Source organism: Astyanax mexicanus, chromosome 7 (genome assembly GCF_023375975.1).
Source record: "Astyanax mexicanus isolate ESR-SI-001 chromosome 7, AstMex3_surface, whole genome shotgun sequence".
Classification (NCBI taxonomy): domain Eukaryota; kingdom Metazoa; phylum Chordata; class Actinopteri; order Characiformes; family Acestrorhamphidae; genus Astyanax; species Astyanax mexicanus.
In genome coordinates this window covers 36,157,550-36,184,099 of record NC_064414.1, presented here as the reverse complement: position 1 = coordinate 36,184,099, position 26,550 = coordinate 36,157,550, and the positions used below count along the sequence as shown (strand labels likewise).

Here is a 26,550-nt window from a genome sequence, read left to right as displayed (position 1 = left end):
GTAGTAAACTAAAAATCAACAAAAATTAAGGTCCTTTTTTTATTGGACAGCAATGATATGCTCTCAAAATTGTCTCATTTTGAGTCACAATTAAAGGATGTAAATAGGATAGATACAAAATGTCATCTGAGCATTTTTACCCTAACCAGTCATATACATACTGTTTATACACAAAGAATGAAATATTAATATTAAATGAAAGCATTATTTGAGTACTGACACATGATCACCATGTGTCAGTGTTTATCGGCATTTATCAGGGGTTTAAACCCCTTTTTAAACCCCTTAAATCCTGAGTCAATAGGTTTCAATATGTGTTTTCAACAACAGTTTATATTATATATTATATATTATATCAAGTCAATATTATGCTAAATGATGTTGTTAAAAATCCAAGTTAAAACTTTATCTAACTACCAAAGTAACAATAAAACATGTATTTCAGAAAATCCTCAAGACTTTTAGTGGTTTTAATGTGCTTTCTTATACTGAGAGCATTTCTTGGGCTCTGTAAGGCAAGCTTTTCGGAATATAGTGCCACCACTTTACAAGTAACAACAAGAGTACAAAAGTTTCAAAAGTTTTCAAGAGTTTTTAGAGTTTTTCACTGTAGAAAGAGTGTAGATGTCAATCAGGTACAACATTTGTACTAGTAAGAATATCAGATTTACAGATAAAGCCATTCTGTCTGGTCAAATTGTGTTTTGGCAAGTGTGTAAGGCTGGTTCCCAGTAAAACTTTAATCATAGATAAGAGAAAATGCAATTTCATGTAAATCAGTTGTAACATATGACTAGCCAAAATCTTATTAAGTCTAGTCAGAATGACTATATAGATCTGCAGATCTGATATTATTACTATTACAAAAAATAGTGTCTTTCTGAAATCCTACTTGGAATTTCTGCTAGGATAAACTGCATTACAGAGATCTGTAGTGTTGGCTTTGATACAAGTTTAGGCTTGTATCGCTGGTGGGATTTTAGGATAAAAAGACTGGCCATATATCTTTCAGACAGTCAGTGATTACTGTCCAGGAGCTATCCTGGATCATGTACAGCACCAGTCGAGCTCATGTCTCTGTAGGTAGTGCAGCTCACTATTATGGCGTGTGATATCCTTTTATATGTAGGTGCTTTCTCTCACAGGAAAGTAAAAAGTGAAGGATGTTGAGAAAATCCTTTCACAATCGTCCCAAGGCCAAATTTCTCACGCCCTTATTCATCTCCCTCCTTCTGTCACACTCTCACACTCTTACACATAAATAAAGCTCCACGCCCCCGCGTGCTTACACACGCAGGAGGACTGACCTCACTCTCAGCTGTGATTGAGAGGAGCAAGGCTACAAGATGTGCAGAGCAGGTGTGCTGCTGTCAGCGTAGAATTAAAAGCCCCTCAACAGCCTAGGATTGTCATGGCAACGGCGAAAGCGGCGAGAGAGAGAGGTACCTGCGATGGTGGTGCACCACTTCCGCCGAGCTACCGGCGACGGCTGCTTTTTATAGCAGGCACACACTCTTCACGTAAGCATGACACACTTCCAATAGCACAGGCTTCTTTGCCTTTAATCACCGGCTGGATCCTTACAGGAAGTTCAGCTCTAAATGGTCATGTCCAGTCGCTCCCCGCGTCCTCCTGCTTCCCAGAATTCACCAGTTTCTACAAGTCTAATCATTAGTCAGAGACCTGTCAGTCTAATGAGATTGTTTGAGCGGACGAGGAATGTTTTAAAATATAAAATAGAGACAAAAAAATCACAAGTATGACATTTTAAAGCGACAGTCCATTTATCTAATTACCAGTAACAATAGTAACAATAAAAAACATTTAATTCAGACAATAGTAACTTTTTTTCAGAAATCCTAAAGACTGATGGTTTAAACGTTAATTGAGAGCATTTCTTTGACTCTGAAGAGCAACCCATTCAGACTATAGTGGCACCAGATTAGGGCTGCATGATATTGGAAAAAGTTTATATTGCAAAAGTTATTTTTAGCGATATATTTCATGATATTAAACAATGCATGACGTCACCAGCCCTGCCCGCGTCCAGACTTATCAAGAGCTGAGCACTCAAAACCCGAAGAAAACAGCAAAACAACAGTAATCAGCCCTTGAATCAGGCATTTAAATGGCTTTTTAAAAGGTAAATAAAAGCATTTTTCTGGCATTAAAAGCATGAATTCAGCTATAACTGGAAATATCTGCGCAAAACATTGCGATGACGATGCTTAAATGATATATCATGCAGCCCTACACCACATTTACAAGGGATAACAAGAGTTTTAATTAGTAAAAACTCAAATTAAGGGTTTTTGTAGTTTTTATCATAGAAATATAGATATTATTCAGCTACAACATTTGAACTAGTAATAATATCAGATCTACAGATAAGGCCATTCAGTCTGGTCATATTGTTAGGGTGAATTGCATTATATATTGTCATTGTTGATATTTTAAAGTGACAATCCATAGGTTTTGGGGATTTAGAGACATTTCTGGTAAGAATGTGCAATCGCATTGGTGAGAGTGTATGGTAAAGTAATTTCACAAGTACTTTTACAAATCCATATCACATATGCGATATCTTTTTGAACGTAAAAATGGCTGTGGAAAAATACAGAAAACAGATCATATTTTAATGACGTCAACATGCACATGCACAGCAGTGCTGCTGGAGTTTTTAAACAACTTAGCGTAACTGCTGAACTGAGAATGGTCCACCAACAGCGTCCTGTGGTCAGCTGTATGACTTCATACATTTACTGGAAAAACACTTTGTATTATGTACATCTACACCCTGGGACTCATTTTACTGTATATACTGATAATTTGCACCCCGGACACTTGTCACTTTACAGTACCTCCTGTACTTTTGCACCCCTGGACACTACACTATGCACCTAACTTAAATACAATACTTGCACAGGTTTATATATTAGGTTTAATATTTGTCATATCTGCTGATACATGCTATCTCTTATAATTAATGTATTCTGTTACTGCACTACCTCATATCTACATCTGATTACTTCCACACTTTGTATAGTTTTTGTATTTATATATTCATGTATATATTTTTAAGTCTCAGGTTAGAATTTTATAGTTTAGAGTCTATCTATCTATCTATCTAAACATTTACATCATATACATGGTGGCGCAGCTAGGTAGGAGTGTCTAATAAAGTGGACAGTGAGCAGAGACAGTGTTTAAAAACTCATTCTTGTTCAGTGTACTGTATGGTCCTGTGGCTCTGCTGATAAGGGAAGAAAAACATGTACAAATAGTTCAATATTCGTACTGAATGACCAAATCTGTCGGGTACAGCCCTAGTGATGTCTCTCCATGGGTTTGCATGCGAAGGCTCTCGGATAAGCCCAGCAAAAATCCCCCAAAACAGTCATAGAATCTAGATTACACATTATGTAAGGCAAACCGGCATCAGCATGGCAAGCCACATATTCAAATCCTTTAATACAATCAGGTCTGAGTGGAGTTTGTTTAGGTTGGGCAGCGAGGTCTGACCTTATCCCTGAGATGAGGTGTTGAACTGAACATCATGGATTGTGACGCGATATGTGCTGTGTGACACATTAACTCACACACACACATAAACACACGCACACTGATGGAGTGAGTCATCCAGGCTTAAGACGGATCTAGATTAAGCGATTATGGAAGTGCACAGGTACACTGATGATATATCCTGAATATTTCTACTGCAGAAAGTAGTAAACAAATAACGTGAATACAGGTTCAAACAAAACACAGACACATGAGCATGCTATTAGTAAAAGGGTGAGTAAATAAAATAAATAGAAGAAATCATTTGATGGGCCTCTAATGGAAAACACATCACTCGGGTGTTTGAGTCTTACTGTTGACTGCTTTTAGCAGCTTGTGCATTTACAGTGCAGTGCTGGCTCTGTTGTATTGCGCTTCTTTTCTCTTTGACAAATTAACTAAATGTGTTGTTTGGCTGAAGTTCCCATGTGTTTCCATATGTACTGTATGTATGATCAGGTTTAAACGTATTTGGATAGTGACACATTTTTGGTAATGTCTTTTAAATGCCACTAGGGGTGGGCGATATGGCTCTAAAATAATATCACAATATTTCAGGGTATTTTTGCGATAACGATATACTTGCCGATATAGGAAAACAGAAAATTTATTAATTAATTTCAGGAATATAGTATAGTAGAGTATAACAGCATAATCATAATGTGGCAAAATAAATAATACCGCATAAAATAATATTGCAGAGTATTTAGTGCATGCATATAAACTGCAAACTAAAACAATTATACAATAAATACACTTAAAGCTTCACAGTAAATAATAGAATACTTTTAAGACAGAACAGCCCTATTATCACGATATGGATTTTTAATATCACGATATTTCTGTGTCACGATATATTGTATACGATATAATATTGCCCACCCCTAAATGCCACCACAGTGGATTTAAAGGTCTCCTTTTGCTAAAATCCAACTTTCTTTGGTTCTCTGTGAAATACAGAGACAATAGGTCTCTATGAGTTGTATATGCAAGCTGCATATGAAAATGTTCTGCAGCCTCCATTATTTGCAGTAGCTAATAATGAAAAAAAGCCTCAGAAAAACAAGTAGATCAGGAAAGGCTCTGGTGTCTATGTCAACCAGTGAGTTCATGGCCTTTCCCTCCTTGGCTCATGCTCAAATCCACTGGATCCTAATCTGACCATGACAAAAGAGTCAAATAGGCAAGATCAAGGAGTAAAGACCAAGATATATCAAGTGTCTTGAGTCAAAAACAACCATTTTAGTAGTTGGGTTAAAGTTAAGATCTAAACAATAAGTGGTCAAAAGAGAGACAAGATCAAGATAATACTATAGAACAGAAATATATAGAACAAAATGTCAGTTTCCCAAGACTCCCAAGAGCTGGTCTTAATAACCAGACTAAACTTGAGTAATGTCAGGTGTGTCCTGATACATTGATTATTAATAAATAATAATAAATACTGAACTAAGTACTGAATGTCTACGTTTAGTTTTAGATTTGAGTTTTGTCCGTGCAGACTGATGATAATTTATAGTTAGAGCATTAACCAACATGAAAACCAGAGAGCTAGGGGTGAAAACAAGCAATCGTGAAACTGAGAAAAGATGGACATAGATAGATTTGGATTGTCCTAAAGAAGAAAGTCATCACTGGTGTAGTAGGTGTAGACCATGGAAAACCGAAGCAGGTGGATATTTAGATTTGCAACTAAAAATTTTATACATTTGCTCTGAAGAAAATGAATTTTCTCTATCAGATCCTGATGTAAATACCTGAAAATTAAACCTGATTTTTTTTATCTTTTGTCTCATATTTATTAATGTCAAATCCAAATGTTTTCAGTCTACAGCAAAATTAAAGGGATTTGCCTCACTGTTCCAATACTTCTGGAGAGAACTGTAGTATGCACAGATTTTTAACAATTATGTTAAAAATTGAATAATGTTCTCCAGCAGTCTTAAAGACTTAAGGACCTGGGAACCGATCGCATGTGTAAGTTCCTGTCACTGTCTGGTTGCTGTTTACTATCACTTCACTGGTCTCTCTGATTGTATCCCTCCCTTTCTTTTCCTCTCTGCAGGCGGTGCGGCTCTCCTGTTGGACCCTAATGAGAGATTCTACATACTACACTATCTCAGTGACCACTCTAATTGTGGTGAGTTGAGGATCTAAGTGCTTTCTGCTGCTCCTGCGATGCCCGTGGGTCTCCTCACACAGCCGGAGAGAGAAGGAGCTAAAGACTCTCTCAGGGGGGCTGTAGAGAGCAGCACTACACATTTCTTTATTTACACACACTGTATGGGTCTCTAAAGCACAGCAAGGCAAACATGCACATGTACCGGTATACATCACAGCAGGGCAGGAAGAATGCACTAATGCACACTAAAACTGGTGTTTGACCACAAGGCTTATTCTTCTTTACTGTGATCTATACTGTGTAGCATTAAAATGAGATTTCTAAAGCTATATATGCGTCAGACCTGAATTATGCAACTTTGACCAATGTTAATTCATTTTTATTTAGTTTAAAATGAAGTTGAATTAATAACATAAGATGTGATTTGTTGAATCAGATTTAAAGCACATTAAAGCTTTATATTCTGTAGATGATCAAATCTCTACAGCAGTCATTTTTCAGCTCATTTTAAAGAGCCAAAAGTTACATTTTATTGCCCTCTTGTGGTAAGTGCATCTCAGTGCATCCTGTACTGTTACTTCAATTTTTGCAGTGCAGATTTTACTTTTTCTCTACTGTAACCATGGAAATCAGAGGTTACCTTTTCAGCCTCTTAGCAACACCACAGCAACCACCTAGTATATACAATAACTCTATGGCATGTTAAAATCACTTAAGCTGTTCAAACAACCTTCTTCTTGTATACTGATAGACTAGTTCATACTGAATTCTTTATACTACAGACTTGTGAATTGCAGCTGAATCACTTTGGGAGCATTTAAACACACAATCCCTGATTTTTTTTTTTTTCACAATTAGATCTCTGGCTCTGGTTAAACTCATGCAGTGTGTTTTAATTAAATTAAATGAATTTAATCAGATGTGTTACAAAAAGAAAAAATGAAATAAAACCTGAAATAAATCAAAATATTAAGTAACAGAGTACCTAGTATTAACATTTTCTCTTTTCTCTATGTTTTTCCCTAGTTTATCTATGATGAGAAGGTGACATGGTGAGTATGGGTGTGCTATATCGTATCGTATGTAAAAAATAATTACCTTTTTTTTTTTAAATATCATTATTGTGATTATATTTTATGGCCATGTGCTCCATTAGGGTGCACCTTTTTGCTGTTAGAAGCAAAAGAAAATTTCACACTGTCCTTATTTCTCATTAAATATTTACTAGAGACACATTATATCTATTCAGTGTCATATATTAAACTTTAATTCTGGATATATGGAGTGAATAATTAGTATCATGACATGTTGGATCATTAATGTCTGTTACAATCTATGAAAAATCTCAATGAGGGGCTTGCCACATCATATCTTATGCAATATTATTGGCAAATATTTTTTAAATATTCATTTTGTTGCAGTAGTGTATTCTTTAAATTATTTTTTAAAAATGAATTGTTTTGACACATCACCAAGAATATTGTTATCACGAAAAAAATTGGGCCGTATCGCCCTCATTATAATTAATGTAATATTATAGAACAATATGCCTGTGAAATCAGCTTTGCTGTAATTTTAACTTCTATCATTATTGTAATGCTGTAACACTTATGAACTAATATACGTGTATTTTAATTAAATATTCATGTTTTGTTTCGTTTTAAGGTGGGAATCTCTTGTCCTGATTCTGATGTACCTTGTTTATATTTTAATAATGAAGTAAGTTCTGATTTTTTTTTTATTATTATTTAAGTTCAGACATTAAGCATATTGTTAAGTAATCTTGTCTGAAGGCATCATTTCAAACAATTCTAGCCACCCTTTAAATTATGTTAATGCTTAATAAGAAATTAATAAAAAATATATAATGCTCTGAATTTATGTTTAAATGTAATGTTTTTTAGGGGATATATTTTTAACTGTTTTGTTCTCTTAGGTGTAACTCACGTGTGGTGCACTACTTAGAGAGGAGGAAGAAGAACTCCACTAACCTGGGGAACGGCACAGCCAGCAACACTGACCTGGATGACGGCTGTGACGCCACTGCTGTGCTGCTCAAAAAAGGTAATAAAAGAATTCATACTACCACTATGATCAGGAGATTGCCGGTTCGAATCCTCTTCATGTAGCTTGTCGTCAGCTGCTGGAGCCCTGAGAGAGCACAATTGGTCTTGCTCTCTCTGGGTGGGTAGATGGCACTCTCTATCTACATCACTCCAAAGGGTGATGTCGATCAGCATCTGTGAGCTGATGTATCGAACCAAGTCGCTGCGCTTTCCTCCAAACGTTCTGTGATGCTACGGAGCAATGCTGCTACATGTGACTGACTTCACATGTATCAGAGGAGGCATGTACTCGTCTTCACCCTCCTGGTGTTGGGGCATCACTAGTGAGAAGAGTCCTAATGAGTGGGTTGGGTAATTGGTCATGTAAATTGGGGAGAAAATGGTTAAAAAAATATATATATTGTAGTGTGTGTGTGTGTGTTTGTGAGAGAGTGTGATGTAAAGGGAAAGTGTGTAATATAATAGTGCCAAAAGTATTCCCTCACACAACCAAATCGTTTAATTCAGGAGTCCGAATCACTTCCACGGCAATCAAGCATTTCTACAAACATTAGTGAAAGAATGGGTCACTCTCAAGAGCTCAATGAATTCAGTGTGGTACCGTGATAAGGTCCAGTCGTAAAATTTTCTCACTACTAAATATTCCACAGTCAACAGTCATAACTGCTGTTATAACAAGTGGAATTAACTGAGAATGACAGGAACTCATTATTTCAATGTAAAGAGGTCACCAACCTTCTGCAGAGTCAATCGCTATAGACTTCCAAACTTCATGTGGCCTTCAGATTAGCTCAAGAGTACTATAGCATAGAGAGCTTTATGGAATGGTTGAGAAGCTCCATCCAAGCCATACATTACCAAAGGCAATGCAGGCAAGTGGATACTTTTGGCACTGTAGTGTATGTATTATGTTTCTCCATTTTTTCTATTTGCAGCTAATTTCCACAGGAAGCCGTCTGTGCTGATGGTGGATGAGCTGCTGTCGGCATATCCACATCAACTGTCCTTCTCCGAGGCCGGAATGAGGATCATGATCACTAGCCACTTCTCCCCACGCACACGGCTCACCATGGCCTCCCGCATGCTCATCACAGAGGTCAGCACCACCACACTGGATGTCTTTGTATATAAGAGCCTCAGAATAAATACCTAATTGATTATTTTCTGACTCCTCTCTGATATGTCAAGGAATTGATTGTCTTGATTGTATTGATGTCTGAATGATCAGACGCTTCTTTAGAACTCCTTCAGAACATTCTATGGAAGTTTAAAAGTTAGAAAACACTGTATCTGATTATTGTATTATTTGTGTGTGTGTGTGTTTGTATGTGTGTGTGTGTGCAGAGGCAGCGACTGATAAATGGTCATTTCAGTAACGGAGACTCTGAGGTAACAGTGAAGATTCCAGGGAGGCGTGGGGTGGAGAACGGTCTGGTGGGGGTGGAGCGAGGCCTGAATGTTCGAAGGAGTCATCATGATGATGACAGGTGTGGGGCAGATGCTGGTACTGACACAGAGAATGAGAACGAGGATAACGAGAACAACGAGAATGACGGAGAGGAGGAAGAGGAAGATGACAATGAGGGACCCTATGTTCCTTTCCGCTGCCCAGGTAGATTTTTTTACATATGCTTTTTTCATGATGCAAAAATGATTAAAATTCATGTTATACGAAAAAATTTGTGTAAAAAACAGTTTATTGGGGTGGGAAATATGACAAAATATAAGTTTCTGCCTGAAATTACATAGCTATATCTTGAAGTTTTCTCTTTAAGAAAACTTTTTTCTCTGTTTGACAAGAAACATTAATTGTAATTCTAATAAAAATAAAAAAAATATTGAAGTTAATCTGCAACTGTCAAAATGTAATTAATAAAAATGCTAAAATTGGCACTTTTTTTTAACTTTCCACATTTTAACACATTCTTCCAAGGCTTTTGTTTTCTTTACATTTTTCTATTTTTTTTGCCTATTTTCAATCACTCAGAATTTGTGGCTGATTCCTCTTAAACTGATCTGAAATTGTTTAGTGTGTTAAGAGTACAATACAGCTTCTCCAAGTGTTTTTAGGAGTCTCCAAAGCTCTCAGACTTATTTAAATAGTTTACTTTACTGCAGAGATAAAGGGTTTTGTATCACCTTCACCTGTAGAATAAAAGTAGAACCAAGCCAAAAACTGTAATTAATCACAATTTGACAAAGAGAGATACAAAGAGAAAGTGACAAAGAGAGAGACCTGCTTATCTACAGGGCTCCATGCATTTATTTCTACGAACGTGTGGTCTGAGTCTGTCACAGGGTCTGTTACCAAGGTTAATGCTGCACATAATCTTAGTACTGTAATCTTAATGCCCTTTTGCCAAAGTTTTTAAAAGGAAATTACCATTATAAAGGGATCATTTATTGATTCAGAATGTATAGAGAGGCTTTTAATAAAGTCTGATTCACTCGATTGCTTGATTTATAGCGTCAATGAGAACCTAAGGGTGTTTTTACACCTGTAATTTGTTTAAAATAGCAGAGATGGCATTGTTAAATAGTATTAGAAATTGTGTAGGCAATATACCAGGGTAAACTGGCTATTTTCATTGCAGTAGTAATTGTATGGGCAATATAGCAGAGTAATCTGACTTCAAGAGTTGTTTACCTTAAATGTGCAAAGTACTAATACTTCTGATTGGTCAGATCACATTCTTGCAATTACTGTATTCACTCCTGACCAAACAAATCGTACCAGGTGTCCGATTTGACCAAAATAAATGCCCTTAGTAAACTTTTTTGCTGCAAAACTAGATAACTTTAAAAGCACCAAATAGAACATAACATAAACAATGTGTCAACATACACTTTGTATATTCCACATTTTAACTTTTATTTTTTTTGTTTGTGTGTGTGTGTGTGTGTGTGTGTGTGTGTGTGTGTGTGTGCAGGGGGAGTATGCAATAAGTTTAAGTGGCTGCTGGCATGGCCGCTGAGTCTGCTACTGTTCTTCACTGTGCCCAACTGTAACTCGCCCCGCTGGGAGCGCTGGTTCATGTTCACCTTTATCTCCTCAACCCTGTGGATCGCCGGTTTCTCCTACATCATGGTGTGGATGGTAAGCATATTCACGTATTCACTTCCTGCTTAACTGAATAACGGCTGGCCAGGAAGTGGTGGTGGTTTCTGTTGTGAAAGTAGCTGATTATGTTTCCTTCTCCCTCAGGTCACAGTGATCGGGTTCACTCTGGGCATCCCAGATGTCATCATGGGTATAACGTTCTTGGCTGCGGGCACCAGCGTTCCTGACTGCATGGCAAGCCTTATAGTGGCACGGCAAGGTGGGCACTGCCATAAATCTAGACAGGTTTCAGTGGCTGGACTGACATGTTTTATTGTAGCAGGGAAAGCATGCATTAAAGGAATACTGCTTTGTGTAAATATGCTATTCTCCACTGGTGATAAATGAAACATTTTCTCTTTTATCTCTTGCTGTTTCTCAGGCCTGGGTGATATGGCAGTATCTAATTCCATTGGAAGTAATGTGTTTGACATCCTGGTTGGGCTGGGTCTGCCCTGGGCCCTCCAGACTCTTGCTATTGACTATGGCTCAGTTGTAAGTAGCTCATTTATTTTAAATAGAATTATAATAATAAAATGTGATGATCATTATTTATTATTTTTAGAGTAAGCAAGTTACTAAGTTTATGAACCAGAAAACCAAAAGGTTATATCCCATTGCTAGGTAGCACTTTTAAAAAGGCTCCTTTACAAAGGCTTTCTAAATATTTTATAAAGGAGTTTATTAATGGTCATAAATGAAGTTGTATATAGTTTAAAAACATTGATAAGCACTTACAATGCAAATAGAAAGAACAACAGTGACAATAACCTTTTTAATATACCTAATCAAATAATGTAGTAAGTCGGTTTAGTTATTAAATATGAGTTAAATGAATGAAGTTAAGACAAAGTAAGATAAGCACAAATGTGTAATCACTAATTGGTACATGACAGGCCACTGTTGCCATTTTTATTTGCGTGTTGTAACTGCTTAATAATGTTTTATTACCTAATTAATAACCATTAATAAACTTGTAAACTGTTTACAAACCTTTTATAAAGTAGCCTTATTTTAAAGTGGTAGCATTCGCTGTCATGCTGTCCCTTTTTTATGTAATTTGAATCTGGCAGTTTTCTTTACACTGTATCACAATGTCATCTTTTAACAGTGATGATATATTATTATATGCTTGTTATATATTTGTACATGTGTAGAATATTATTAATATTCTGCTTATAACAGTACACATTTGTTTCACTATATATTTATTACATTTCAGAGAAAGAGTTAATTATAGTAACTTATATAAATGCTTTGTTGTTTACTAGTGCAAATAAACAGCAGTCTATAGAACATATGTGAACAGTCTGTGAACATATTGATTTTATTATAAAGCATGAAAAATGACACAATTACTGGAATATAGTTACATATAAAGCAAAACAGCAAGCAGACTAGTGTCTGCTCTCCTAGAGAACAACACGAAAAAGGCCAGGATTGGTAATCTAAACACAATGGCCAACACATGTGGGCACGCCTGGATATGCTGGGAATGCAGAGTGTTTTCCATTCTAATTTAATTAGAACAGTTATTTTCTAGTTTCTTGTTTCACCTTAATGTACAAGAACTAAAGACGTTTTTTCTTTTAAGGAGTTGTTCTTCTCCATTTATCTTTCCACCAGCAGCAAATACATAGCTCTACACAGCAGTGAGAACACATGGGGCTTATCCAAGAGAAACATAGCTTTGTAGCTTTGAGTGCACCTGCTGGACAGCTTTAAGTTCCCATCTGACCCAGATTGAACACACATGTTGGGAACATTCTGCTGCCCCACTAACTTAAACCAAGGAAATCCACTAAAGACATTTTTTGGAAGTGATTTTTTTTTTGTCAGTCTTTTTAAGGAGAGGCATATATTGTCATCTGTTTCAGGCTACTGCCTAACTTGTCATTCATCTTCTTGTAATCTGTTTTCATCCAATACTGTTTTTTTTTTTTACATTGGTTTACCTCACAGTCACATTAACAGCGTGAATCGTTGGCATGTTTACACCCGTTAGTGTAATATTTTGAGCAGCTGGCATAAACTAGTTATTCTATTTTTTGATAAACAGTTGTTTCCCTCTAACAGGATTAATAAAAAATCTCATATTATCCTGGATGTTTTATTGCTGATGGCATTGTCCACTAGAGGGCAGCTGTATCAATATGAGCCACTTCTAAAACATCAGCTATGTTCTACAGGTGTTAAAGATGCATTAGAAATATGTTGCATAAATTTTAGAACTAATATAACTATTACGTTTGGTCACGTGTTTATATTCATTTTTTAAGATGTTATTTTCCTAAAGTTAGAAATTGTATGATGTATTGAATAATTTCTTTAAGGATTATAATGAAAGTAAATAAATGTAAGATCATGTATTTACAGTACATTTCACTGTTATCTACGGTTTTAACATTCATTCCTATTTGTGTAATTAGATTCATCTGAACAGCAGAGGCCTCATTATCTCAGTTGGACTGCTTCTGGCATCTGTGTTCCTGACGGTAGGTCACCAGTTTTTTTTTATTCAGTGTTTTGTCATATTGCCAAAAGTATCATCATCATGAAAATAAAATGAATATATATATATAAATATATATAAATATATAATAAAGATTCATGTGAAAGTCTTACACTGCAGTGATGTCTCCTGATCTATCCCTTTTCCCTCTTTCTCGGGCAGGTTTTGGGCGTGCATCTGAACAAGTGGACCCTGGACAAACGCCTGGGCATCCTGTGTCTCCTGATGTACGCCGTTTTCCTGTGTTTCTCCATCCTCATCGAATTCAACGTCTTTATTTTCGTCAACCTGCCCACTTGCCACTGACAGCACTTCTCTACATTGCGACCCCCTCTCACTCTCTCTCTCTCTCTCTCTCGATCGGTCCTGCGAGGGCTCAGGCGCTGGTCCTCCGTCTGAGGAAGATCTGATCTGTCCTTTGTGAAAACTTTTATTTATTGATCCTGTAATTCCTCTCTTCTTTGCGATGCTGATGGAGCCCTGAGTCAGTGGCTTTGGCCAGTAGAGATGTGATGGGAGGAGCAGAGCGGAGTGGAGCGGAGCGGGGTGGAGCAGAGCGCGGATCTGTTCAAAGAACGCAGACTTCTCAGACAGGACAGGAAGGTGAACCGAGATGACTACTGCCTGGTTTGATGTGAAAACAGAAGAAAAAAAAAATACAAAGGTTTTTGAATATTTTCTATGGATATGAAAATACTGAATTGTTATTGAAATATGATGAATATTATCTCTATTATCTTTTATGACGACATTTGTTTACTAGCTGCTAAACTGGCTGAGAAAAAAGGCTGGACTGACGATTTGCCACGATGTACTGAGTACTTCTTAAGATGATAATCATCGAAACTATGGTTATAAATATTGCTACTATAATGCGTTTATGATTTTTGAATGATGATTTCTTAAGCAATTTCTTTGGGACTAGCCAAAACAAAAAGGTACTGGTGACCTGTTGTGTGTGTAAATATATATAAATATATATAATTATGGACAGTACTGATGTGGTTACAGAGGTGACTGGAGATTCCTCTCTCTTACCGTGGGCATTATTCTCACCACCTAGTTCAGTCCTCCCTCCCCAGCTGTGTCTGGATGCCATGGACTGTTTTGTTTGAGGGAATTTGTTGAAAATGTGTTAAATGAGATTATGTTTACTTTCTAGATTAGGCGATGAGCTGGGGAAAGATTGAAAAGAGGTTGCTGTATGTGAAAGGGGTTTAATATTAGATAATATATTTCCATTGTAAATGCTCTGGACAGGTTTTTTTTTGTTGTTGTTCTCGAAGGTCATGAGGGAAGGTCATTTTGCGTAGCGGCTGTATACAAGCCTGAACACAGACTTTTGTGTGAGGGCTGTACTCCGCTTGCCAACAGTAATGTATTTATGTTTATAAAGTGGGAATATGCTGACCCTGGTATAAGGGACGTGTATAAAAGATGTTTACGAATAATTTTACGTTTTATCTCTATTACTCTGTATATATTGAGGCAGAGATTATTCTATTTAATAATTTATTGAAGAAAAAAAAAACTATTTATGCACATTAATTTCCTCTTGCAGTCCTAAACAAACAAACAAACAAAAAAAAAAAAAACCACAGCTGTCCCAAAGAAGAGACCATTTTGGAGTTTCAGCCAAGCTATGTCACTTTATCTTTCAGAGCTTTGTGTCACATATTTTTAGTCCAACTCTCTTTCGGCACATCGGAGTGGTCTGATCACTGGTAGGCGTGATCAGACAGCATGTATGTATGTGTGTGTGTGTGTGTGTTTGTGAGTGTGCGTGGGTGTGTGTGTGTATGTATGTTTATCCCAGTGTTTTTTTTTTGTTTTGTTTTGTTTTTAATAAAAAAATAATGTTCACAAAAAGGGTAAAAGGACCAAGTGAATTGCAAAAACCCACGTAGCTGATTAGCAGGAAGACGTCCTGGTAAAATGAAGCTAATGTCTTTTAAAGGTTGGAGTTTAGTAAAGCTTTTTTTGAACAGTCCAGCCGATGTGGATCTGTTGATTTTATGCAGATACGCCACTGATCTCAGAGCTTTCTGCAATTACTAGACTAGAAGTTCAAAGGATTTGAGACAGAGCAGCTGTTGTAGAGTCATGGAAGCTCATCTGTTCGACTGACTGCTTTTCACAGATTCTAACTGGATGACTTCATCATATTTGGAGAAACACCACCTGGATTTCACTTGGAATCATTCGATTACTCAGCTGATTATCACTTGTACCATATCTGAGAACTATGAACTATGAACTGCTGCAGTAGCACAACAGGCAGTGCAACCTACAGTTGAATTTAGTGGTTTTCGGATCCAAAGTAGCAACATATTACATTATGTGGGGCATATCCCACTCCATATCACACGGCACATTACATAACGTGTTTTATGCACTGACCAATTCACTCAGTCTTACTGATCATATCTTACAAATCAGTAGAGTTTAGCTACTAGAAACTTGTCAGCAAAGTATTTTTATCACACAAAAAGTAAAAAAAAAATGTTTGTATTTTGTAATGCAATGTTTTAAATTGTTCTCTGCTTTCAAACTTAGTCTGTGCATCAACTGAACTGATATGTACATATACTTTTGCTCAAAAGCTAAAAATCTTTCATTTGTCAGCTCACTGTTGATTTTTTTGGTCTTCTTTTCTGTATATTTAGTCACAGTTTCTGTAGTACCTTCATTTTGCCGCTAGGGTAGATGATAATAACAGTGTATTCTTAGCTCCACTGAAATGACTTGGTTTGCCATGATGATACATTTAAAGTTGGCATATGAGCTTTTTTTTATCACTCTGGAAGTAAATACATGAGGATGCGTAATTAATTGATTCATTTGATTAATTAATTCATTCATTAAGCGTAATTCCAAGAAGTGCAAAAGAGCAGTATTAGTAATAATAGATGATTGAGCAATGTTCCACAGTAACTTCTGCATCATGTCAAGCTTGGTTTATTCAAGATAGAATGTATAATATGGAACTGTTATTCTTGGATAATAAGGTTGTTAAATATTAGTTAGTTAGTTAATTTTGTTGTTTTCATTGGAGGTTATACAGTATATTTAGACGATTATTTAAATATTGGAGAAACAGGGTTCGTGTTAGAAATCCAGTTGATTTACAATGCAATAATAATCATTGATGTGTACATATTTTCTCTCGATAGTCCTTGAAGACACCACACAATTTAGCAGAGCTGTATAGCTTATGTATGACACATTTCTCTCAGTAACGGAGGTGATTTTAGTACAGTGCGTTCACCCTTTGCACCAATTACAAGCTGTTTGCTTTTTCTCTTAACTTTTTAGGCTACTTTGAAAAAGCAGTGGCTATATTCAGGTTTGCAGGTTTAAATCTCTTTATCTTTATCAGTCATTAAGGACGGGTTTTGTCCGAGAGCACACTAATACTTTTCTCTTCATAAGTGCTGAATGGCCAGTTTCAGTCAAAAAAAAAAGTAAAAAAAAGTGTTGTACTGTGCTGCTGTTCCTCTGTATGCACAATAACCACACCACCAACTATAAGCAAAGGAAAGCACAACTGATTAGCCCACACCTCTGGGTACAACAACATTGTTCCACGTATTTCCCACTCTGACGCTCATATCTGCTGGTGTTCTTTAATGGCTGAGAGCATTTTAAACACATTAAAAATGTGATATTAACAGGGTGATGCATTGCTGATGTACATATATACATACATGTAAATGTATTTATATTTTTTGTCTTAACCTGTATATCTGTTGACTATATTTTCATAGATACTGTACAATGTTTGGGTCCTCATTTCTGTTGTGTTTGGATTAAAACGCCCTTTGGTTTGCTAATTCGCATGAGGATATTTTAATATAAGAGCTTATGTTTATTATTCTATAATTGGTGGACACTGAAGAGACAGCTGTGAAATTAGACCTCTTAGATCATTGCATGTTTCTTTTTTGTTTTGTTTTGTTTTTCAGGGGAATACTGCTGGATCTTTTGATTCGTTGATGATGGAAATGTTTAAGTCAGAATTAATGGTTTACTATACATTTCAGAGAATATGGGAAAGAGGTGTTGGCTTTATGTACTGAAATTTTTGTTCAGGTGTTTCAAGTGTATATCAGAGTACATTTTTGCTACTCAAGCATAAATAAAATGATCTTTGCTAAGGCCAAAGACCTACTGTTATTTTTTATGTGGTGGTATGAAAAACACTAAATGTTGGGAGGAGGAATATGCGTGAAGCCCTGCCTCTTAATCTAACATTGTATAAAATACAATCCATACTTCACTTACATGTTTATGATGAGTCTCCTGTCTCCTGTCTTCAGCTCTGTCATCTCTCCTTCCTGACTACATTGATAAAAGGGGGGTTAAAGATACCTGAACTTCAGCCCAAAAAGTTCCCTCCCCTCTCTTTTTAGTCTCCTCCCAGTAATCCATTTTATTTACTTTTTATGACAGTTTTTTATATTTTCAGTACAATTACAATTAGTATAAGTACAATTACAATTACAAAAAAATTTATCACATTGAAACCTTAACTTTAGGCAGAATATTTACAAATATCTTGGCCTGTTAAGCGGTTAGTTGTTTCTACTACTTCTACTGCTATTTCTACTACTACTATTGCACTGCCTGGCCAAAAAAAGTCACCACCAAAAAAGAGGTCACACACTCATATTTGGTTGGATCGCCTTTAGCTTTGATTGGGTCACGCATCCACTGTGGCATTGTTTCGATAAGCTTCTGCAATGTCACAAGATTTATTTAAATCCCGTGTTGCATTAATTGTTCACCAAGATCTTGCAGCGTTGATGCTGGTAGAGTCTGACCACTGCACAAAGCCTTCTCCATCCAACACATTCCAAAGATTCTCAATGAGGTTAAGATCTGGACTCTGTGGTGAACTCTCTCAATCCATGTGTGAAAATGATGATCTCATGCTCCCTGAATCACTCTTTCAATATTCCAGCCCCATGAATCCTTGGAATAGGGCTGTGTCATCCATTGATGGAATAACCTGGTCTATATTCAGTATATTCAGGTAGTCAGCTGACCTCCTTCTTTCAGCACATACTGTTGCTGAACCTAGACCTGAACAATTGCAGCAATCCCTGATCATTTACTTCCAGGTGGTGACGTTTTATTTGTCAAGACAGCAACAACAACAACATCAACAACAATAATAATAATAAAAATCATAATATTTAAAAAATAACAACAACAATAATAATAATAATAATGTTTTTTCTATAATATTATGTTTTTAATCTATTTTAATGTTTTTTTATAATATTATATTTATATTAAACAATGTCATTTTTTTCTTTTTGCTATTTAATTAGCTATAAGCTGAATCCATATTTTTCATAATTTATGAATACATTGTTTATATAGATTTATATAGAAATGTATTTCTTTTTTTTGTTCATTTACGATACAAATAAAAAAATATGTCCTTGTTATTTGTGTATGTATATATTTATTTATTGGTTTAAAAAAAAAAAATTCTTGACAAAGAAATGCAAATATCCTCACACAAAACATTAGCGCCTACGTAGTGATACAGTGGAGTGGTGTGACCTGAACATAACTATACTTTGTATATAAATAAATAAAAAGCTGTACTGCAGCGTGCAACAGGCTGCCCTCCAGACGGTGTGAATCACCTTCAGAATATTTAGAAATCTATAATAAAAGTCTAATGGTTGAATTAAATTAACATTTTTTAAAAACATTTCTCGTGTATAAAAATTTAAACGCGCGTGTTTGTGATGTTAAAAAGTGTGATTCATTGTTTTGTTTTTTGCGTTCCTAGGTTTTTTGTTGATTTTTGGGTTGTTTTGGTTTTTTGCGGCTGCGCTCAGGGCTTATGGGAATTGTAGTTCAGTGATAACTCCCAATGTTCTGCCAACATTGCTGTGACGTTGCGGTAACGTGATAACGCCTGCTGGTTGGGGACAGTTGGATAAGCACTTCCGCCTCTTTATCTCTCAGTGTTTCTTATTGGGAATCTTGTGAAGTGTGTTCAGCTCGTCAACTGTGTTTACTGATAGAAACTAGCCGCGCTGCCCGCGGGCTCGCCGAGTTGCGTAATCCATGGAAACGAACAACGGGAACGGGTCAAACTGGGCGATCCAGCGGCGAGTGGAGGGACTGGTGAACAAACACATGGCAGACATGGCACTGGAGACGCTCCAGCAGCGGCTTTCCGCTGTCTCTGAAGAGATCAACCATCTGACTGATGACAGATCCCGGAGAGAAGACGCTCCTAAAGCGGCGGAAGAAGCGCCGCGGCGGACTGAGACCAACTTCAGATCAGAGTCCTCCTACCCCCCCGCAGCAGCAGCAGGAGCGAGAGCGGGGGAAAAGTTAATGCTGAACACACCATCATCATCTTCACTGTCCTCGTCATCATCCTCATCATCACCAGCAGCAGCAGCAGCCCAATCATCAGGTAGGCAGTGACTGCAGATCTGATCAGAGAGCTGCTCAAGTTTACTGCACACCACCACACTCACTCACTTTCCCTTTATAGCTACTTACAGCTCTGAAAAAAAAGTATGAGACCACTTCAGTTCTAAATCAGTTTCTCTGATTTTGCTATTTATAAGTTTATGTTTGAGTAAAATTAACTTTGTTGTTTTATTCTATAAACTACGAACAACATTTCTCCCAAATTCAAAATAAAAAATAGTCATTTAGAACATTTATTTGCAGAAAATGAGAAATGGATGAAATAACAAAAAAAGATGCAGAGCTTTCAGACCGTAAACAATGCAAAGAAAACAAGTTCATATTGATAAAGATTTAAGAGTTTAGAAATCAATATTTGGTGATTTTTTTTTAATCATAGTTTTCATGCATCTTGGCATGTTCTCCTCCACCAGTCTTACACACTGCTTTTGGAAAACTTTATGCCACTCCTGGCAAAAAAGGCAAGCATTTATAACAAAGCTCTAATAGAAAAAGATTAAATAAACATTATTTTGCTGCATTACAGCATTTAATGTTGATAATATAAATACAACCTTTACGCAACCTTTATTTAACACTGTCTACTAGGCCTTGGTTAGTGTTGAAATTCTGACATTAAATCAACGTTTATTTAACATTTTTTGAGTGGTTGAGATTCTTCTACACTTACAATTAATATTTTTAGGTGAAAACCGCTCCACACAGGATTATTATTATTATTATTATTATTAATTGTAATTCTCTTTGCTGCAAGGACACAGTTCGAGCTATAAGAATAGAATACAAAAATTATATTTAATGTAATTGTAAGTTTAACATAAAATTGCTGTGCACTTAATGCAAACAAATTAATCAGTTCTTACATTAGTAAGCATAACATAAGCATTGTTTTAGAGCATTGAAGATAAAATAACAATAATAATAAAAATTAACATTCAACAGTCTTTTGTTTATCTAAAAGTATTTTAATATGTCAAATTATAAGGGCATAACCTAATACACCATGTATGAAAAAAAGTCTTTTTAGTATTTTCAAGTAGTATTTCTAAAGTTCTTAAAAAATATTGTGTCCAAATAGCATTTTGGGCAAAGCGAGTGTTATCCATTTATTTCCTGCTGCTTGGATTTGTCAGGGAATAAGTATACCAGCAAACACAGTTGTTGTGTGTTGTGACAATGTACAGTATATTTTTGGTGCCAAAAATTTGTCACAACCTTGAACTGTACTATGCTCTAGAATATATGATATGCTGTATTCTCGTTATAGAAATAAAATAATGGACCATGATTGGGGTGTTAAAATGTTATAAAATGGTTGTCCTATAACTAAAAAGGAATGCTAGTTAAAGATTAGGTTGTGACAATTTTGTTACAGAAATGTAGAAAAATCATAACAGTGCAACCTTTTCAGGATTTAATAGCAATATTTTGAGACAATGTTTTACCAACATTGTCTGTTTGCTAACCAGCAATAGATTTTAATAGGTAACAACAGTGTCTCAATGTAACTGTTTTCACTAGATATCACACAAATACTTCAACAACTTTATATGGGAAGGGAAATAACAGCTCCTAACCTATACAGGTTTGATTCCCAAAACACCTGAAACAAAACTTAAAGACTGACATCCCAGTTTTGACTTTTCAGTGTTCATGTTTCTAAGAGCCTAATCAGAATGACATTGTAACTGCTGTTGTTATTATTACAGATAATGTGTTGAAATCATAACTAAGGATGTTGCAGCCATTACTAATGTTACTAATCATCCACGTTCCTGTTCTGCATTATCAGAAACTGCAGCCCAAAGAAAGATTATATCGCTCCTACTGGAGATTAAAGAAGAGCAGCAGAGGCAGTGGGCTGTGTTGAAAGACTTGCAGGCCAGAGTTCAAGGACAGGTGTGGGAAGAAGAGGTTGAAGCACTCGACGTAGATCTTCCAGTACGGACTATGGAACAGCTTGATGAGATGGAAAAGCATCTGGAGGACACTGGAGCACAACAGAAAATGGTAATATCTGATACAGACATTATTTTTACAACAGTCGTTGTGATAAAAAGGTTGCCGTGACCAAATAAACTAAAACATTGAGAGAACATTTAGTATTCATAATATTGGTGTGGTTTCTGGTGATCTGGTAGTGAATTCCTTTTTATGCTTGTGAATAAAATATCTAATTACTCATAAAGCCAAACATTTTGTGCTGCTTTTAAGAATAGATTTTTCAATTCCTTATCATTCCATGAGAAAGTCATTATTACCTCTTTATCCAAAAGAACCACAGATTGTCCAGAGCTTAAAAGAACACTCTGACCAGGCGAGAGAATTCTCTTTCTGTTGATGTAGTGACTATAAAAAGTATTCACACTCCTGGATGTTTTCGCGTTTAATTGCTTGTATAAATTAAATAATGGTCAAATATAATTTAGCTTTAAAAAAATGACAAACAAAAAATAGGAAGGAATACTGATTGACCTTCTGATTGACCCTTTCATCATGTTTCTTTATTCTACAATCACTTGAGACACATTCACTACACTAGCGCCTACTGCTTGAATATATATGGAATTCGGTCAGTTGTTTTTTTAAGGGCATGAATATTAATCCAGTCACTAATTCTATGTATTATATTTTTATTTATTTTATATTACTTTGTAGAAATCTGTTTTCAGTTAAAAAAAAACTTCCTCTCAAAAAGTATGTTGTCCATTAATAAAAGCAAGAAGAAACTAGCAAAGTAGTTTTGTCAGGTCACTAAAGGCATAGAATACATAGAATCCTTTTTTTTTTTAATGAAGCGCTGTGGCATAGAATATGATATGCTATTTACTAGGTTTCATGTACTTTTTATTGTAAACCTGTTTGATAAATGACTCAAACCTATTTACTTGTTATTGAGGGTGAACAATTGTGTGAACATTTGTGATGGTTTGCGAAGCTGGGTAATCCCGGCAGCAAGTGCAGTTGCAATGCTAACACCATGATAGTGATGCAGGGTGATGCTAACGCTGCGATAGCAATTCTACTACCATGGTAGCAATGCTGAGTGAGACTGGAAGTTGGTGCTAATGCCACAGTAGTAATGCTAACAGCACAGTTTTGATGCATGCTAATAGCATGCCTATAGTTATAAAGGGGGAAAGGGGCCATTTAAGATGGAGCGGCGTAATTACCTCAGCAAGAAAAAACACATTTAATTCATTCAGCACTTTCAGACCATTGAAACATTTATATCTTGACACACTTTTCTTTACAATAATATTTCAGTTTCAAAACCCAAACAGCCTTGTTAATGACCGGTGAAAAAAGCTAATCCTTGCGAATGTGCATTTTTAACTAAATAGGTCAGTCACTTGCTTTAGTTAGTCAGTAAGCAAAATTGCTGCTTCTAGGCCAGCCCATTAGACAGTCCTGCAACAAAAATGAAAACAATGAAAATCTCACAATTTGGCCCAACAGCTGTATGGCTATCAAAATCCAAGCACTTTCTCTATATCCACCAAAGTGCATACATCATCAGGTTTTCCTAGTATGCCCAAAGTTAAGTTTTTTTTTTTTGCCTTTTCTGGTCACAATTTGATCTTTACTTTCTTTTTTATTCCAATCTGCAGGTGTCCCACCTCTCCCGAATGGGTGGAGCAACCGTGGATGATGCGGTGAGGCGCTTGATGCAGGCAGTTTTGTCTTTTGCCGTAGGTTCCGAGTTAAACTGGGTTGGCAGGGGACAAAAAAGGAGCTTCAGAAACACCAGACTGCAAGGGGTATTGTTCCGTAAGTAATACTGAACCTATTTTTTGCCCCTCATGCAGTTATTGAGCAGCCACTTTGAATCTTTATGATACTAATACAGTCATTGGTTCTGTTCACATTATGTTCATTTATGTTTTACAGGTGCTTTAAAGAGAACCCCTGTAGGAAAGGAGGCCACACACCATCAGTTTGCAGATGTTGTAAAGAAATGGCTACGATTTGCACCATACAGACAAGGCGGCAGTGGCCGGAGACAGCATTACAAGCCTCCTGTTGAGTTCATGTGCACCAAGTATCCTGATACAGAGGGGTGATTGCATCACAATCACCGCATTTAACCTTATATTTCAACACGGTTACATTTAAAATCATTAAAATCTGTCCATTCTGTTTGTGCGTTTCAAAATGTTTTTTTTTATTTTTTATGATGCAGTGTGTCTAATATTTTGGATAATTGTTTCTGGCTATGACTGTAATCAATAGCATAAATCATGCATATGGTTGAGGTACATTTCAGTATGTCAGAGTTCATGAACAGGAGTGTCCTCTAGAGCAGGGGTCAGCAATTAAGTTTGTTGGCCGCGGGCCAGATATTTTCCAAGCCATTACGTGGCGGGCCACAAAAAAAAAAATCTGTTTTGGAAAATGAAGTGTAATGGGATGGAGTGCTACAGACTAGTAGCTCTCCAGCCCAGAGGGTTGTTAAACCCAACTGCAGAACAGTTGATCTCAAAGCAGGTAAACCCAAGAAGAAAGGAAAAAATAAATAAATAAACACACAGCTTCTCACGCGGGATCAAACCTGTGTCATCAGTGTCACGGTCCAATACACTACCGCAGCATTTTTTTTTCTCCATTATCGTTCATTGTAGTTCAAACAACCTCACGGGCGCCGTGCGCCACCTATTGCCGACCCCTGCTCTAGAGTTTTTGTCACCTTTGTTGAGCATAAAATTAAAACTGTTAAAACTAATCTTTGCTGTTCTTGAGATTAATCTCAAATAAACATTTTATTTCTTAAAATGTTTCACAGTGATGTGCACTTCCTGTGATTCTTATAAGTGATCCTAATGTTTAATCTGGGAAATAAATAAACTGTACTAAACAAAGGTTTGTTATCTATAGATGGTAAGGAATGGATACAATTTAAAGGACGTGCTTTCACTATTAGGGCAGCAAGTGTGTTGCAAAACTTTCTTCAAAGCAAACATTTAAACCACTGTTTTCATTCTGGGGTCATTAACTCTCTAAAAGTACAATTAGACTCTGCTTCAAAGTAGCAAGCAATTTGGGGGCTTGCTGAAGCAAACATTTTGTAATATCAAGCCAGAACAAAAGGAAGGCTAGCAGAATTTGTGTTATTTGTGCCATCCTATTCTCATATTATCTATATGTAAGTGATTAATAAGTAAATGCAGGAGTATTATGCTATTTATCTTTTGGCCCTCATAACTTAAATAGGTTAATTTCATTAAAACTTAAAGCGTAATTTTTAATGTTTTTGTTTTTTACCCTTTAAAGGAATTACTGTTGAATTAAACCTGTATAAAATATACATACCTTATAAAGTACCTTAAGGTATGTCAAGGTAAGTGAATGTTAACATCCCTGTATAGAGCTACGGAAGAAAAAAAAATAAGAGACCTCTTAAAAATTATACGTTTATTTAGTTTTTATTTTTTACCAAATTGAAAACCTCTGGAATGAGAAAGATGGATGATCACAAGTCATCAAACCAAGCTGAACTGCACCAGGAGTGCACTGAATTTTGCACCAGGAGTGGCAAAAACATTGTGCAAGACTGGTGGAGGAAAATATGCCAAGATGTATGAAAACTATGATTAAAAATCAGGGTTAGTCTTAATCTCTTAAAACTTTAAAACTTGTTTTTTTGCATTGTTTGAGATCTGGAAGCTCTGTATCTTTTTTTTTTCTTTTCATTTTTCTTTCATTTAATTTTCTGCAAATAAATACTTTAAATGACAACATTTTTTTTGGGGAATTTGGGCAAAACATTGTCCGTGGTTCATAGAATAAAACAACAATGTTCATTTTACTCAAACATATACCTATAAATAACAAAATTAGAGAAACTTTTTCAGAAACTGAAGTAGTCTCTTAAATTTTTCCAGAGTTGTATGTGTAGTTAATGTGTTCTTCAGTATAAAAACAAACTGTTGTTTGTGTTTGTGTGGAATATGTGTGGACATTTACCTTAGAGTGCGCGTTTCTAGCGCAGAAAGCGGGCCAAAGAGTCTAAAAGCGGAGAGAGTGCGCAGTTTTAGCGCAGAAAACGGGCCAAAGAGTCTAAAAGCGGAGAGAGTTCGCATTTTTAGCGCAGAAAGCGGGCCAAAGAGTCTTAAAGTGGAGAGGGTGCGCATTTCTAGCGCAAAAAACGGCCAAAGAGTCTAAAAGCGGAGAGGGTGCGCGTTTCTAGAGCAGAAAGCGGGCCAAAGAGTGTAAAAGCGGAGAGGGTGCGCATTTCTAGCGCAGAAAACCGGCCAAAGAGTCTAAAAGCGGAGAGAGTGCACAGTTTTAGCACAGAAAAAGGGCAAAATAGTCTAAAAGTTGCCGTAATTAATGAGTTTAATATTAAGAGACATCATGAAATGAAACATCAATTTGAAAATTCTTAGTTTACACAACACTGTCAAATATAAAGATAGTAAGGCAAGTAAAATGGTGTGTAAATGAAAGTAATCAGGAAAATGTATTATTTAAGTGGTATGTTTCATTATTTGTTTTATTACAGAGTCTTTGGCTCCTGACTTCAAATATATTCTCTTTCTGGCCCCCAACAAAAAAAGTTTGGACACCCCTGCTCTAGTGTGAATGACTGCATACAGCCATGCCTTAATGAGTATAAGGCAGAACGAGTCAGCCCGTGTTTTACATGTTTAAAGCGCACTACAGTGACCGGATCAGCGCGCTGTTGTTCAGCGGAGCTTTATAGTAAGTAAATTGGTTTGTC

At 36.2% G+C, this 26,550-nt stretch overlaps 2 protein-coding genes across 2 annotated transcripts in view; both read left to right on the top strand.

Moving 5' to 3' along the window:
- The window catches only part of slc24a3 (solute carrier family 24 member 3), a 114,403-nt gene extending 96,878 nt beyond the window's left edge, over positions 1 to 17,525 (top strand). The window contains exons 7-17 of the mRNA XM_007252227.4: positions 5,627 to 5,701; positions 6,710 to 6,735; positions 7,349 to 7,402; positions 7,620 to 7,747; positions 8,685 to 8,845; positions 9,094 to 9,361; positions 10,680 to 10,846; positions 10,955 to 11,069; positions 11,232 to 11,344; positions 13,279 to 13,344; positions 13,524 to 17,525. Of these exons, the coding sequence (XP_007252289.3) occupies positions 5,627 to 5,701; positions 6,710 to 6,735; positions 7,349 to 7,402; positions 7,620 to 7,747; positions 8,685 to 8,845; positions 9,094 to 9,361; positions 10,680 to 10,846; positions 10,955 to 11,069; positions 11,232 to 11,344; positions 13,279 to 13,344; positions 13,524 to 13,667 (1,317 nt within the window). The 3' untranslated portion in view covers positions 13,668 to 17,525. The remainder of the gene's footprint in view (positions 1 to 5,626; positions 5,702 to 6,709; positions 6,736 to 7,348; positions 7,403 to 7,619; positions 7,748 to 8,684; positions 8,846 to 9,093; positions 9,362 to 10,679; positions 10,847 to 10,954; positions 11,070 to 11,231; positions 11,345 to 13,278; positions 13,345 to 13,523) is intronic.
- Positions 17,526 to 19,233: 1,708 nt separating this feature from the next.
- On the top strand, positions 19,234 to 23,969 carry si:dkey-187a12.4 (uncharacterized). The gene is made up of 4 exons (XM_007252226.4): positions 19,234 to 19,809; positions 21,622 to 21,839; positions 23,441 to 23,600; positions 23,721 to 23,969. Exons 1-4 carry the CDS (start codon positions 19,452 to 19,454, stop codon positions 23,891 to 23,893), a joined length of 909 nt encoding a protein of 302 aa, XP_007252288.3. The 5' UTR covers positions 19,234 to 19,451; the 3' UTR covers positions 23,894 to 23,969.
- The last annotated feature ends 2,581 nt before the right edge of the window (positions 23,970 to 26,550 follow it).